The sequence below is a fragment of the Cladophialophora bantiana genome (assembly GCF_000835475.1).
Source record: "Cladophialophora bantiana CBS 173.52 unplaced genomic scaffold supercont1.21, whole genome shotgun sequence".
In the NCBI taxonomy this organism is placed as follows: domain Eukaryota; kingdom Fungi; phylum Ascomycota; class Eurotiomycetes; order Chaetothyriales; family Herpotrichiellaceae; genus Cladophialophora; species Cladophialophora bantiana.
Genome location: NW_015971595.1, coordinates 261,940 through 277,335, shown reverse-complemented (window position 1 = coordinate 277,335; position 15,396 = coordinate 261,940). Strand labels below are relative to the sequence as shown.

The 15,396-nt window shown below is 50.3% G+C and overlaps 8 protein-coding genes across 8 annotated transcripts; 6 read left to right on the top strand and 2 right to left on the bottom strand.

Moving 5' to 3' along the window:
* Positions 1-815: 815 nt before the first annotated feature.
* Z519_11211 (uncharacterized protein) lies at positions 816-1,316 on the bottom strand (the record flags this gene model as incomplete). Its single annotated transcript, XM_016768924.1, has 2 exons — positions 816-1,146; positions 1,240-1,316. 2 exons carry the CDS (start codon positions 1,314-1,316, stop codon positions 816-818), a joined length of 408 nt encoding a protein of 135 aa, XP_016614770.1.
* Positions 1,317-1,739: 423 nt separating this feature from the next.
* On the top strand, positions 1,740-2,893 carry Z519_11210 (uncharacterized protein; the record flags this gene model as incomplete). The annotated part of the gene is made up of 2 exons (XM_016768923.1): positions 1,740-1,988; positions 2,102-2,893. The coding sequence occupies 2 exons, from the start codon at positions 1,740-1,742 to the stop codon at positions 2,891-2,893; spliced, it is 1,041 nt and encodes a 346-aa protein (XP_016614769.1).
* A 2,929-nt stretch (positions 2,894-5,822) lies between these two features.
* On the top strand, positions 5,823-6,251 carry Z519_11209 (uncharacterized protein; the record flags this gene model as incomplete). Its single annotated transcript, XM_016768922.1, has 1 exon — positions 5,823-6,251. The coding sequence occupies one exon, from the start codon at positions 5,823-5,825 to the stop codon at positions 6,249-6,251; it is 429 nt and encodes a 142-aa protein (XP_016614768.1).
* Positions 6,252-7,750: 1,499 nt separating this feature from the next.
* On the top strand, positions 7,751-8,244 carry Z519_11208 (uncharacterized protein; the record flags this gene model as incomplete). Its single annotated transcript, XM_016768921.1, has 2 exons — positions 7,751-8,004; positions 8,067-8,244. The coding sequence occupies 2 exons, from the start codon at positions 7,751-7,753 to the stop codon at positions 8,242-8,244; spliced, it is 432 nt and encodes a 143-aa protein (XP_016614767.1).
* A 93-nt stretch (positions 8,245-8,337) lies between these two features.
* Positions 8,338-8,751, top strand: Z519_11207 (uncharacterized protein; the record flags this gene model as incomplete). The annotated part of the gene is made up of 2 exons (XM_016768920.1): positions 8,338-8,461; positions 8,513-8,751. The coding sequence occupies 2 exons, from the start codon at positions 8,338-8,340 to the stop codon at positions 8,749-8,751; spliced, it is 363 nt and encodes a 120-aa protein (XP_016614766.1).
* Positions 8,752-10,226: 1,475 nt separating this feature from the next.
* Z519_11206 (uncharacterized protein) lies at positions 10,227-10,886 on the top strand (the record flags this gene model as incomplete). The annotated part of the gene is made up of 2 exons (XM_016768919.1): positions 10,227-10,741; positions 10,793-10,886. 2 exons carry the CDS (start codon positions 10,227-10,229, stop codon positions 10,884-10,886), a joined length of 609 nt encoding a protein of 202 aa, XP_016614765.1.
* Positions 10,887-11,859: 973 nt separating this feature from the next.
* Z519_11205 (uncharacterized protein) lies at positions 11,860-12,711 on the top strand (the record flags this gene model as incomplete). The annotated part of the gene is made up of 1 exon (XM_016768918.1): positions 11,860-12,711. The coding sequence occupies one exon, from the start codon at positions 11,860-11,862 to the stop codon at positions 12,709-12,711; it is 852 nt and encodes a 283-aa protein (XP_016614764.1).
* Positions 12,712-12,970: 259 nt separating this feature from the next.
* Z519_11204 (uncharacterized protein) lies at positions 12,971-14,675 on the bottom strand (the record flags this gene model as incomplete). The annotated part of the gene is made up of 4 exons (XM_016768917.1): positions 12,971-13,437; positions 13,497-13,630; positions 13,688-14,541; positions 14,595-14,675. The coding sequence occupies 4 exons, from the start codon at positions 14,673-14,675 to the stop codon at positions 12,971-12,973; spliced, it is 1,536 nt and encodes a 511-aa protein (XP_016614763.1).
* Positions 14,676-15,396: the final 721 nt, after the last annotated feature.

Here is a 15,396-nt window from a genome sequence, read left to right as displayed (position 1 = left end):
TCCGGATGTGTACGCTATGTCATGGGTGGTCTTTGCGTATGTCTTCTGCTTTGAGAGGAGGAATATAGCGGCACAAAACAGGGTTTGTTCGTCCGGGCAGACAGACAGACAGACAGACGAGACGACGACGAAGGATCAAAGCGCGAGCCGTGTATCACCACCACCAGCGAGCGGCCTTCCCTCACCTCGACGCAGGTGATATGGCCAGACCGTTGTGATGTGATTCGATGTAGGAGGAACCGAACCAACTTCCTAGGTAGTTAGCACCCTGGGCATTGCAATTTTTCTGTAGCATTAGCTGGAAACCAAAAGTGCGCGTTTTGTCACCTCATTCGCATTCCCATACGATTCGATAGCCTACCCGTGACTCTGTTTGCGTTGGGTTTCGCCCTCGTGTGCGATAGAGCGACACAGCATTCAAGGAGCATTCAGGCAGAGAGCAGTGCAAGGTGTTTTGGAAGGTGACTCGCTTATGCATTCACCAAGATTTTAATATCATTTTCAGTGCAGTGATCGATCTCGTTGCGCCATTGTCCATTCCGCAAGTCTTCCTTGCTGAAAATGGGTTTCCCTGACTTAAGATTGCACGCAACAGGCGGCTCTGTATTCACCTGAAACGGCGTAATTTGACCATGCTTGAACACCACACCACTGCAACTCTCTCCTTTCGGGGGCCATGTGGTACGCCGGGCTTTTTCATGCATTTCTAGCACATGAGCAAGCACCAAGTAACCGCTGCCTCCCTCTCGATCTGGTTCAACAGCCCATAACCACCACCCAACACAACCGCCGCCACAACTTGGAGCACCCCACGTTTATTTCTCCTTCTTGCTCTTCTTGGCCCCCTTTGTCTTGGCCGTGCCTCTGAGCTCCTTCGACCGATTCTTGCGCTGCTTCCGTTGCTGTCTGCTGGCCTTCTCGATCTTGGTGGCATGGCCCACTCTGACCAATCTGTAGTGCGGCTCGAATTTCTTCATGGCCTCGACCGAGTCGTAGATTAGAGCGAAGCCGGTGGACTTGCCGCCACCGTATTGCGTCCGCATACCGAACACGTTGATCTGGTCCTTGTTGGATTTGTAGACTTCGGCCAGTTTGGCGCGGAGGTCGTCTTTGGAGACATTGGGGCGGTTGGGGTGGAGGACGTCACTGCAGGAGACAAACAAACGACACGTTAGAATTCAGGCTTTCACAGAGCAGGTGCCGTTGCGGAATTGATCTGGAAGTGTGAGTGCTCCTTACAGGACCATCTGCTTTCGCGACAAAAGTCGATTGGTGATGAACTTGCGAGTTCGGATGGTGACCGGTGAGTCGGCCATGATTGCGATTCTTTGCGGTTGCCTGTCGACGGATCGCAATCGAGACAGTGACTGATGGGAACTGTCGATCTGGTCGAGATGAATTTGTTCGACACTCAAATTGACTGCAGCGGTGGAAAGGCATAATGACGAGCAAAGATTCGCTCCTTCCCGAAAATTGTGGGCTTGGCATTTCGAAATCTTGGCGCAAGCGGCACTATTCCGGATGTGGCTGGTAGCCTCCACCACCACATTTCACCACGCAGGGTCTGACTTTAATTTCTTCCGTTCTTGGGATTTGCAAAAGGGAGGCCCTTTGCACTTTGCAATGTGTGAAGAATCACGTCTTTGTTGATGCTCCTCCATACCTCACGTATCTGAGATTTCCCTTCCGCTGGTTCTGTGCCTGTACACAACCTTGCCGAGCCTCGGATTCTGGCCAAGATGGACATCGCTCGTGCTGGAGTAGAGCCTATTGTGATCAAGTTCTATCGGCAGTACATGCAGCAGATCAATGATGTGACTTACCCTCCCGGCGGGCTCCTGGTGAACCCGGACGTGCAAGACTGTTTATATCGGTATTTCTTCGATCCTGGCCGCAACAAATACTTGCCTCCGCCACGATATCAAGGCAGGATACTGCGACGTCTCATTGAGGAGATTGAAAACGCTTGCAGGAACCCTGAAGAAGATGTAGGCTGATTCCGGCGAAACTGAAGCCATTGGCAATGGCCGTTATCTCATCACATCCCTGTCGTTTCGGTCTCTTCCCAATGTTGAAGCACTGACATCTAATCATGCTGCAGCAAGTCTCAGATCATCTAATGGAGCACATGGGCTACCTCTCCAGTCTTCCGCAACAGGATCATTTAGAAGAAGCACAGCAACCGCATATACATTCATACTATCCCCCGTTTCCCCTTGACGAGCCTGGAGTACTACCCGTCCTCATCAATGAGGCGAGAAATCTCCTTTCTCGAGGCAACAACGTTGGCCTTCGCACGTGGGAAGCTGCGTTGCATCTAGCGTGGTATCTGTTTAGCCAGCGACCGGGCCCTGTAGACGGCAAGAATGTCCTTGAGCTAGGTGCTGGAACTGGATTTCTTTCCTTGCTGTGCGCGGCCCATCTCAAAGCCTCATCTGTGTTGGCAACCGATGGTTTGGGACACGTGTGCCAGAGTTTGGAGAAAAATGTCGCGCTAAATCAGGAAAACAAGGTTCTTGAGGGGTGTCGAGCACCCGAAGTTCGTCAATTGGACTGGACGGATCGACCAGCGATTGATCAACTTCTGAAGGAAGCTGAGAAATCAAACATGCGCTACGACTTGATCGTGGGTGCCGATATTACCTACCACCCCGACATCCTACGCCCACTGGCCGAACTCCTCAGCATCCTTAAGGACCACTTCCCGGATGTTGTCATCCTCATTTCTGCAGCCATTCGAAGCGACACATTCTCGCAGTTCACAGCTATTTGTCAGGATGATCTCAAGTTTAAAGTGAGCGAGGTAACTTGCAGGATTCCTGACGGGTTGCGGTACTGTGGATTTTTCCATTCAGTGGCTACAGAAATCAAAATCGTCTCTCTTGAACGATAATAGTACCAATGTACGAATGACGCGGTGCGACGTCATTGCCACTTTCATCGTCACCCGGCAATCGATGACAGTCCTGGCTAGCAAATTATCTTGATGAGCTCTTGCGAAGAAGGTCAACACTCCAAGGGAGTCAACGATTCCTCAAACTGTTTCAGCTCATAGATGTCACGAGGGAGCCAGGGTTCGGAAAAGAATAAGGGTCTTTGTTGAAAGTTGGCGATTTTTAGGATCCCTAGAGCATTTATCAGAACTACAAACGAGCCTTGGCCTCTCCAATCAGAGAGAGAGATAGAGAGATAGAGAGAGAGAGAGAGAGAGAGAGAGAGCGTAATACAGTGGTCTTGATTAAGTTTCATCGATCCACAGGAAAGGGACACGGAATATCAGGAGGAGCCCAGGAGGAGCGGGCCCGGCACGTGCCCCGGCAGGTTTGAGCCTTGGAAGCCACGGCGCACCGATCCGGGTGGCGCTCCTATTCTACTTGGTATGTAGCTGATGGAGATAATCGGAGTTCTTTGTTGTTGTGGATTGTCAGATTTCAATCACGGGTCAAGTGTGGGTTTAGGTACCAAGGTGTTTCGCCATTCCCGTGGGAGTCCCGGGGGCGTCTTCAGGAAAGGAGGTAAATCCCCTGAAGTTTAAGACCATCTCAAGGCTCAAGCCCTTTAAACCTTTCTGGCAAGCGATAAATAGGGGGTCTTGAATGTATGTCCTTGGTTCCCACCTCAACCTCCCCGCCATTGTTCACGGAAAGGCTAGTCAAGCAAAGGAGAGCACATTCAAGTCCAGGTGGCGTTCCACGTTTGATACCTCTTGTACCTTGTGTTATGGCAGCCCGATCCAGTTGATTGTTCCCTGCCCCGCGCCCCATCGGTCGGCCCAGCCTACATCTTACAGTATGAATCCTGATAACATTTAGAATCTTCGTCGGGTCATAGTTCCCGGGACACGCGAAGAGCGGCCACTTTGTACCGCATTTTTCTCGTACATCTAGCGCAGAGATCCTTCATCGAGACATGCTCGGTAAGAAAATTTTGGCCTTCGACTCCAGACCGGTCGCTGATAATCGCAGGTACCACTGTTCATTATGCGGCAGACCCTTTGATCGCAAATGAGTCGGTCACCGCTTCCGAAGGGGACTGGATCCTAACCAAACTATAGATGCTCTGTCGCGCCATATGCAAGTCCATGATGCCCATCGGTCAGCCGCGAAAGTGGAAGAAGATCATGTACGCAATGTTACCAGTCGGTCCACCATTAATCCCCTGCTTCTTTCCATTTCACTGACTAGAAAACCAGGTCAAAAATCAGATTCAGCGGAGCACAACCAAGCTGCTCCTCGTGTCAAAGACACAATCTTGATTGCCATTATGCGAGAGATATTGGTCCTGGACAGACGAAAAGTACTGTCGGAGGTGGCATCCTCCAACAATGCAACGATAACTTCGATCAACGAGAACCAGCCGGTGTCGAGAATTCCATATGTGGCCACAAACCCTCATTCAAACCAACTTTTGAAGCTGCTGGTTCAACAGTGCCCCCAGACTACGTGAACTTCGCTTCCAATGCTGTGCCAAGGCAAGACCAAGGATTGAATGACACTTGATCCTTTGGTGAACAGTTCTCCTCCACATTTGACATTTCAGATATAGGTTCGAACCTTGGTTTATTTGCCGGAAGTGTGTGGGAACACACTTTTTCTATGCCAAACTTGCCTGATTTCTGGAATTTCGTTCCCTCTCCATGCGCCGAAACACAACCCGGTGGATCCAGCCATCCCACCGTCATCATCGCGGATCAATCGACCATCAAGGGCAATGCCCGTGGACAAGACGACAAGGCGGCATCAGAATTTGAGCATCTATGGCCCGTGGAGTGGAACCCAGGGCCAATGAAAGGCCTGTTTCTCCCGGTTCTAGGCGAGCCTAATCAAGGCCTTCCTTCAAGCGGAAGGATTTTCTCGACCAAGCCAGTCGCTAGTTCGGCGATAATAGCATGGCAGGATTGCATCAAGAAGTCCTGCGAATACGATCGCTGGCAATTTAGCAGCCTAGAGAATTTCCCTACCTGTGAGAAACTGGACCGCTGCATTGACATGTATTTTGCGCACTTTCACCTGGTGAGACTTTCTTCTCCCATTACCTTCAACATTCCAGCTAAGCTCCCGCAGATGCTTCCCATGATCCATCATCCTACTTTTGACCCTGAAAAAGACTTGTGGTGACATTGGCCGTTGCTGGCAATGGAGCCTAATATACTGGCCTTCCCGGGGCACAGCCATTTTCCAAGGCACTGTTTGAGCTAAATCATCGATTGATTCTTTTCATGCTACGAGATTGAGCACTCTGGAGGCCGCTGAACATGCTGACTTTGAGAGATTTCCAGTCTGAACGAGAGCGACAATTCATGAGAACCGAAGTATACCTGACCGCACAGCTCTTACAGGCGGCGCATGGATAGTTGAGGGACAACGAGCGCACATTCGAGTTAGCCGAGACGTGTCGCAGCAGCAGAACACACCATGCCAAATGTATGGGCTTGTTCCGCACTGAGACACCGTCCGAACCCGATCAGGACGGCAGCTCTTTGGAAGAATCCTGGCACGCATGGATCCGACAGGAGCGCCGACGCTGAATAGCATGGTCAATTTACGAATGATTGTAACCTCCCGTCACCTTCGTAGTGTACGCTGACAGTGAGCAGGAATTAGACACATCATCTAGGTATCTGAATAATAACAGACCACTGTTAAGTCCGGAAGAACTGAATCTCAACCTCCCAAGCTCTTCGCGGCACTGGGAAGCACCTTCCGCACATGCGTGGGCGGCACTGCATCCTTGGGCCAATGCCTCTCCTCCTACAAGTCGCCTGCGCCCATTGATCAGGAGTCTTTTTGACGGCACAGAGAAGCCAGCCATGAAATTCGAGGATGAGAAGCAACGATTCTCTTGTCATTTTAGCTCTGGTGAGGACCATTTTGAGTGTAAAAGACCTCCAGTTCACGTCAGCTGTTGAACGAGACCAAGATGGCTTTGAGTGGAAATTTTGCAACCAGAAGCAGCACGAGCTGCTTCAAGCCATTGATTGCTTCTACGAATCACCGGCTCCGCGGGTTAAGTTCTACACGAGAACACAGCTACTACAGGCCATGTACCGAACGCGACTAAGTCACGTCGCACGTCTCTATGGCGCTGGAGATCTCATGACCTTTCTTTATCCATACCTAAGGAATGGTCAAGAGACGGAGAAGGCGAAAATCCGGATGTTCCAGTGGGTACAGAAAGACCAACGCAGGGTTCGAAATGTGACCTATCACAGCGCCCAAATCCTTGCACTTTTGAGAAAATACCCCCAGTAATCTGCCTGTGGAGCCACTCGTTGTCTTTCATGCTGATGGGGTATTGTCGTGCAATTCGAAACTGCTGCCAGCGTGCCAAACCCATGGTGAAAGACGGTGATTGCCAATTGACTACTTGGGCGAGGACGACAACTTGGCGAGGAAAGCTTTGGCATGGGCCCATGATGGCGGAGACATTGAAATCAAGTTACACGGAGTACCCTCCTTGTGCCGCGAGAAGGGACGCAAGGAAGCCCTCGATCAAACCGCGGAGCTGCTCAGACCAATGAGTGTTTGAAGCATCTCACAAAACTTCGCCGCAATGATCCTCTTGCTGCGGCAAAACAGATCTTCCGGACACAATGCAGAAAGCGCAGCTGCCCTGTCGAGGTCCAAAATCACCGTGGCAACTCCTGATCCGTCGAATGGTAGCTGGAGACGGTCGTCGCGAAGGAAGCAAAAGGTTGACTCCAGAGTTCAATCATTTTATTGGTTGAATTGATTGACTTTAAACCGCTTCGAATGCTCTGCAGGGTTGGCCTTTCTGGCCGATCATAATATGAAGTCAAGCGTTGGTGATCAGTTTGTATAAACGGAGTGTGAAGGATGGCTCGATGCTTGACAGCAACGCAGCGAATCTGGCACTCAGCGAAGAAATACGCCGAGGAAATAACTTTGAGGATCTTAAAGATTCCGCTCATGCTAAGCAGTGAACCGAGCTGAAGATAGTCTCGCGCGAGAGGCTTCATGCGCGCTTCATTTTGACAGGGAAGTTGTTGTACGAGAGGTTGAGTTGTGGACCTGTCTGGTTGATTGTGTCCTGTCCCCCTGGCTACTCAGAGAGACTCTGCCCGTTTATATATACATTGGCCTGTAACCACAAGAGCATTCCTGAAACCTCCTACTCCGTCGCCATCCTGTCACAGATCTGCAGGAACAACGAGGTTGAGGCAGTTTGCGCAGTTGGTGAAGCGTCTAGCGTCTCAGGTGGTTTACCACAGTGACTATCTTCCAACCCTGTCAACAGAAGTGGTCGAGTACCGGCCGCTCGGGTTCTTTGGTCGTTTGGTGATAAACTTCCCAAAGACAGCATGAAGTCACCATCTTACATACAGACTCATACAAGAATCATATATTTGCCTCCAATAGCAAATAGGATCAATCTTCGTCACATTCGGCTCGCAGGAACCACCTCTCTTCCTGCACGCCCTACTCTAGTGTCGAAAATTTATTCGCCAGTCAAGCATTCGCCACACCCTCCGCCACCTTTTCCACTAGGAATGTACCCCGACGCACACAGTTCTACATCCTTTGTATACCGTGTCTTGCATCGCCGGCAGTTCGGAAGGGAGTCTCCATAGAAGCGGCTCCCGAGAGACCCGGTCCGGCCAAGTTTGTCCCATGTCAAATGTCTGCCTGATAGAATCTTACAAGGTGGCTTGCCAGGGATGCACAGCTGGCTTATTCTCGAATCAATACTCAACCGTTGGCCACTCGGAAACACCAGAGCTCAGCCTGGCATGACGTACACACTCCAAAGCGAGGCACAGAAGATATTCGACAAAATTGTCTCGGATCCCAGGCTGAATAGTCCAGACGGAGTCAAGGAGTTTGCAAGCAAGATGAAGTTTATAGGGGACGAGACACAACCGTTCTATCCTACACCGTGGAAATGTGCCGAGTCGCAGGCAGCGTTGCTCGTATACATTGGAATCTTTGCCGCTGCTACATCCAAGGAACGATACGGGCTAGATCAGGATATCGAGGTTGACGTGTGAGTGCCACCGATACAAGACCGCCGTTCCTTCTGAAAGATCCATTGTTAATCATGCTCAGGTCCCGCGCCCTCTTGACCGGGTTGGCACAATGCTTCATCTGGTGTAACGATAAATGGGACAGTCTGGCTCCGGAAATGGACGCAGTCACCCGTCGGTGGGATCACGGCTACACGCGCGAACTCTATCGCCAGCTTGCAACCAATATCTACAGGACAAAGGACGGCCGATGGTATTAGCTTCATGGAAGCATGGATGCGACACTAGTGCTCACCATGCTCGACTAGCCGTAGCATAACAAGAAGAATCTCTCCTGGAATGAAATACTCGACATGTACTCGCAGCTTGTCGAGAGAATCGACTCAAAGAGTCTTGATAACTGGAGTAACAACGTGTACCGTGTGCCAGGCATAACAGCATACGGGGAGGATGAATTCAAAGCTTTGCCTCACGTGAGTCCCAGCGTGGTTCGTCTTATTTCTTTATGCAGACTGACCCGGTTAACAGGGCAATCTATCAAGGATGAGCCGTATTACAGCTGCCTTATGCAACCTTACTACGAACAGCCAGCAGTATCCTGGGGTCCACCCGTCAATGCTTCCAACAAAAAGCCCCTCTCCGGTATAAAGCTACTAGAACTAGCACGAGCCATTGCTGCGGAAACCATTGGAAGAGTCTGTGCTGCCCTCGGTGCTACGGTCATTCGTGTCAGTTCCTCGGTCAATAAAGAGTTGCCGATCACTTAAATCGACGGCTGTGTCGGCAAGATTAGCGTGGGTATCAATCTGAAAACGTTCGAAGGAAGGAAGAAGCTCCTTGAGCTAATCGAAGAGGCCGATGTCTTCATCGATGGATATCGGCCATCGGTCCTTGAGCACTTGGGATTTGGAAGGGACACTGTGTTTGGACTGGTCTCGGAGCCTGACCGAGGCATTATTTATTGTCAGGAAAATTGCTATGGCTGGAAAAGCCCCTGGGTTACACGCCTTGGATCGGCGCATATTGCTGGCGTTGTCAGTTAAGTGCTATGCCACGAGTGAATCAGTATCCGTTGTACGAAGGTTGAGGCAGTTTGCACAGCTGGTGAAGCGCCTAGCGTCTCAGGTGGTTTGGCCCAGTGGTGCTCTCGCGACCCTGTCAATATCACTCACGATCCGTACTTGACCTCTAACAGACTTTGACCAATATGTCAAACTGTGTACGCCGGGCATCGAGCAGATTGTTTCCGGCAGATAAAAACGTGGCTGACGCTTATTGGCCCGAGGGTACAGTGTTGTATCTACTCGCGAAAGGAATGTCGACGACCATTGGTCAATACTCTAACCGGTGAGATCGCCATAGAGCATTTATGAATTCGGTGTTTTGCTCCTGTGGGTTCCGCTAGATTGAGACCAGCCCATGTCCAAAAATACGCTTCATAGATCTGAATTTTAAGATTTCTAGATGGTGTGATATTAAAGACTAAGCCTTACTTCCATTCATCGTTGTTAGACACAGCTTTGGGAGCAACCGGCCACGAGTCGCACAAGTACGACTCGTTACACTCATTAGGCACGTGGAAGGTTCCACAGAAGAACAAGGCTGGGTCACGTGAGACGCTCTATCGGCTCTGCTCGCTCTGTCGGCCCTGTTACAGAGCGCGCAGGGCGCAAACATATACACCCTCATCACCTCCTAGGTAGTTACACTCTCTTCGTAGCCAATTTCCACGTTAGTTATTGAACTCAATAGTTCTTAGTGTCATTGACTGTTCATACCTGCGTTATCCATAACCAGCTCACGCTATTTAAAAGGGTTGTTACTGAGGACAACTTTCCCGGCTAGTTTTTTAGCGGTAGCTCTAATAGATAGTCAGAGATTGCTTGCTGCATCCTGGCCTCTCGTTTCGAGGCCATTTACGCGTGATTAAAGGCGAATTAGTTGAGTGGTAGTTGGTTGATTGAGTTGGTAGAGAGGTGGTGGGGTGATAGAACGCGGGGTATAAAACAGGGTTGGTGTAAAACTTGGTGGTGGGACTTAAGTCAGCGTAAAGGTCATACCGAACCGTGTCCCGTAGGTGACGCGTTCACACCCATGCCTTTTTGCATATCGGACTTCGAAGACGATTTTTTGTCGTCGATGTGAAGTCAACTTTATCGGCCCTCCATAAAGTTCTTAGCGGCGGGGAAACCCCCTGGGAAGGTCTTTTCGGTGTTACTCCTCCTTAGGCAGCTGTGGAACAATGCCCGATCACAACACAATCGTTTTGAGTGAGGCGGAGTGCAGTGTAGGACTATCGGAGGCCCATCTACAACAGGCGCGTGAGCTTCACAGCAAATGGGGATATGTCACATTGCAGAATATCTGGACGGTGAGCGGCAGCGAGGATATTGAGCGACGGACTGCTCAGGTGCTGTATTCGTTACCACAAGATGGTGGTTATATTCATATTAAGCGAAGGAGTCTCCTACCACAGGAAATTGCAAGCAAGAGGGTCAGGAGGATATCGGCTACATCAAGTATGATTCAAGCTCAAAAACTGCGGGTTCTTGACTTCATTGTGCAAGGTTGTTTCCCTCGAGCTAAATTGCTTCAATTATACGCGCGAAACGCAACAAGAACAGACACTCTATCCATCAAAGACGAGAAAGCAATTGCAGGACTTCTCTTTCAGATAGTCGTTCCTCTGCGACGGCCAAGCCCCGTCCTCAGACTGCAAGATGAAGGCGGATTTGAGTTAGCAGGGCATGGAAATGTGTAAGTCCTCTTGCCTATGGTATTACAACTGGCCAACCTTTAGATAATCAGTGTTGTCAGAGATCGCGAAGCAAGCCTAACCATTACCGTCGATTCAAAGGATTACGCCATCGTTACACTGGACTATGACATGCTGGACGGATGAAGCACTAGCAAGCGCAACGGCCAGAGTTAATGACATAAAAAAGGTGTGCAATTCTTATTCACATTGTCAAGATGGACCTCAGAGTAAGAGCATTGTGAGCGTGTTTGTTTGGGGCGTGGTAAGGTTGATGGCCATATCCGGCGCAGGCATCGAAGGACTGGCTGAGGATGAGGGTGTTGAACGGCATCGTGCTTGGGTAGTTGTTAATGAAATCGGATCGACTCTGAGATGGAAGGTCGTACGCGCAGGACAAGTCGAAAGATGCTACTGCAGACAGCATGTTGGCTGCCGGGCTCAGAAAGTGGACTTTATGAGCCCTCGGAATTTGTGGTGTCGCAACGGGCGGTTGGCCCAGCGTAGATGCGAATGATGGCTTGGGTGGGGGTCGCGAGGCAACAACGGCATACGAGGAACCGGTGAGAGAAATTCTGGCTTTCAAGGCAGCGGAAAACTCATCATTCAGAAGTCAACCATGACATCCGCCCTGCCGTAACCACGTCCGCAAGTCGTCCAGCGGAGAACTCTATCGAGGAGCAGAGAAGCAATGGCATTCTAGTGTGCCTGTTAACCATGGTTAGCTACTTCACCAACGAATGAAGAGACCATACCGTCCTATCCAAGGCTTGGTCCAGGACCGCAAATTCCTTGATGTCTCAGGCGCAGATATGCACTGTTGGTAAAATCGGTGGAATGGGCGCAGTTGCCGTCACCCCGCGAGCTTATTACTAGCCTAGACGGAGGCTAGTGAGCGCGTCAACGGGCAACAACGGGTTCCCTGCGCATCCAGAAGCGTGACGCTGGACAAGTGATCTGATCAAAACCACTTGTACACCAAAACAACGACGCTGAGACATCACAACAATTCGATCTTCTCCCTTTGAACACAAGGGTGTATTCATCCCAAAGTTGTTGTTTTGCCAATACACACCTCAGCGGCCCTCTCGTTCGGTCTCACCTCTCCAAGCGAAATAGGATGGCAGAAGCAGCCGGACTGGTCATTGGCGCTGTTAGCGTCGCCGGTCTCTTTACTAACTGTGTCGATTGTTTCGAATACGTCCAAATAGGTCGCAACTTCGGGAAAAACTACCAACGCTCCCTTTTGAGGCTCGATGTTGTGAAGCTCCGGCTGTCGCGGTGGGCAGAGGCTGTGAACAACTCTTCAGACTCCTACCAGGCGGCTATTGACACTACGAAAAAAGCTCAGAAGGTTGGAGAGATCTTGGGGGAGATCATCGAGTTGTTTGCCGACGCAGAAAGAGTCTCGGAAAAATACAAGGCAAAGGCTACCGGCGACGAGCTAGCCGTATACAATGCTGACGACGAGCTTGAGCCAGACATCTTATCGATACACAAAAAGATGCGAGAACTAGCACTCAAGCGCCAGAAGCGAAGCAGCTTCGTACGGAAAGCGGCTTGGGCGTTGTACGAGGAGAAAAACTTCCGCAGGCTGATCGAAGATGTCACAGCACTTGTTGATGCCTTAGTGGAGCTCTTTCCAGCCATCCAGGATCGTCAGCAGCAGCTAAGTGCTCAAGAGGCTGAAGAATTGAAGGAAGAGCGCCGTCTTGATGCTTTGGAAGAAGCGGCTGAAGGGGTCGATCAGCAACTTCAAGATTCCGTGCAGCAGGCAATTGCAAGCCAAAGTGGTCACACTTTTAGAGACAACATGGCCATGGAGAATGCTCGAGTCAGGTATGGGGATGAACATGCGGTCGGAGTAACTAGCACTGGAGCTGGGCACAGATATGGCGGAAACACTGCACAGGGCAGTTCAAGAGTGCACTATGGGAATCAATTCGGAGGGAAGAGTGTGCTCGACGACTGAAGAAACAAGACCATCGACAATGCAGTAAAGTCTAACCATGAGACTCACAACGGCATCGCTAAGGTGGTAGACCGATCTTTCCACCCTTCCGAAAAATTTCCCTCTTTTGCGTACTTGTTACAGATGTCTCAACTTCTGCTCTCCGTCAACGTGCTTGTGGAACATCACTGTCCACACCTGGTGGGCCTACGGAACTAGTACTCTGGAGCCCAATGGGATGTTTCGGGTTTCGTTTGGGGATGGTAGGCTTATGATGCTTTCATTTCTGATCTCTGCTCACCTCAACCTTGCAACCCTCGGTTATTGAAACCACTAGAGTCATCGTCTGCTTCTCGACGCCAATTAACTCGACCTTCTCTCCGGGGGGTAATCTAATCACAGGGAACCTCTGAATCAGATGCACGATAGTATATGCCGCCTCGGTCAGGCCAAAATCCAATCCTAGGCATGTTCGCGGCCCACCGTTGAAGGGAAGATACCCCCATTTTGCATTGGTTGGATCGTCATTAAGGGGCATATGTTCCTCCCATCGCTCGGGCCGAAATACTTCTGCATCCATTCCGTAGAAGTCAGGCCGTCTATGCATTGAGTACACGCTGTATGCAACCGAAGCCCCTTTAGGTACAAGCACTGGCGATTTGTGATCCGGCCCGCCACCAACTGGGAGGACAGTGGTCTTCAGAGCTGTCCGAGAGTTCACCGGAACAGAAGGATAAAGTCTGAGGGCTGCATTTGTAAGTCAGGATGGGATTGGCGGAAGTATGGCTGATACCATAGGGTCTTACTCTCTTTTAAGACATTTTGCAAGTAGTTCATTTTTCTCAGGTCCGATCGTGTAACCTCCGCTCTGCTGTCGAAGGTGCATGCGATCTCTGATCTTAGTTTGTCCATGACATTGGGGTGCCGCACGAGAAGGAAGCTGCAATTCTTGTTAGCCTGATCGGGCAATTGGACGGGCCTTTGCATGCCCACTCACAGTGTCCACGAGATGAGGCATGCGGTAGTATCTCTGCCGGCAACCAAGATGTTTATGATTTGGCTTCGCAATGCCTTCCGATCTGGGGTATTTCTGGCAAGGAAGTCAAGAAACACATATTTCTTTTGTCCTTCAATGCGCCTCGAGTCTCTGGACAGATTTCGATCAATGATCTGATCTGCAAAGCGATGAACATCACTGCAGGCTTGCCGAAATTTCCTTCCACCCACAAGCCAATAGAGGTCCTGTAGTCTCATCCTTTTCGCAATGAAATCTTGAGCTGTGTTGAACGCACTGGCGAATTCAGATTCTCCTGGTGTCCCAAGCCTTTCTAGGGAGTGTACGGACTCTCCAAACAAGAATGCTGTGGTCACATCTAAGGTCAACCGGAAGAAGAACGGTTGGAGATCGACAACTCCGTTTGCAGGCAGCGCTTCCAGAAGATTGGCGACCGGTTCTCGAAACACTTCCAGATCTTCGTACTGCTTAAACACAAACTGGGGCCTCAGCATTTCGCGCGAATGTTTCCAGTCAGCACCTTCCTGGGTGAATATGCCGTCTCCAAAAAAAGGGAACATGACTTTTCGTCTTGGGCCCATGCCCCAGTCTTCAAACTGGGTGCTCAGAATAGCTTCAAGGTTCGCTGGTTCTATTGTTCCGAAAGCCTGGGAGCCAAGGAATACTTGCTCGAGGGTTGTGCCCCAAAGCCTGAAATGAAATAAAAACAGCTCCATCAGGCGAGATTCGCTGTCCGCCCTGAATATTTGCTCGAGGCGGTCCAAACCAAGCGGTCTCTGATTCAACAGCCTTGGAGGTGGTTGACACCCACGAGCCACTCCCATTTGCATATCATACTGCAGAGGAATCAGGAATTTCGTAGCTGGATCCAAGCGCTAAACACACTTACACGACGTTGCTTGAAAATGTTGATGGCATGATAAACATAAAATGCGAATATCCATCCCAAAGCTATGAAAACTGAGGACATTGTCCACATGGCACAGCGTAATATCGATCAAGAGGTGGAAAACACAGCAGCAACCGAAGAAAGAGGAAGTAGGTGGAAACTGAGAGCGACTGAGAGATATCAAAAGCCCTAGGCGCTGAGGACGGCAGATTTGGTTTCGGTGTGGCGCGTTAGCGCCATTGGCCCCTGGATCCTTAGGGTCGTAGGTCCGCAATGTCACTTGTCGTGTAACAATCACCCCGCTCGGCTCTTCTACCCCCAATCAAAAGGAGCTCAGAAAGCACAGCAGTTTCGAGGTGTCTAGCGTGACAATCATAACAAGCTCATCCTGCCTGTTACTATCTATAAGAGACAATCAACCACAAAACCATGTCATCAAATTTTGCAAGGTGGGAAGCAAAATATCGAAACTTAGAACGTCGAGCTCTAAGAGGTGAGTGGCTCTCTTTGGCTGGAACTCGTTAACTTTCCCGCTTCGAAGTGCTTGTGGACGACGATGGCAGCCGGCGAAAGAGCAACGCGATCTGGAGGCTGCCTAACGAGCAGAGATCCTTGCGTGTCCCGAAGTAAGAGACTGCAGAGTGATGATACTTCATGCCGAGGCTTGGCAGTTCCTGTACTCCTGAAATAATAGACCCGCAGTGCGTCTGGTGAAACTTCAAAGCCCCACAGTTGAAGCTGACCTCCGACGGCAACTAAGAATGTTAAGCGCCGTGATAATTTTTAGCTCGCTGTATGACGC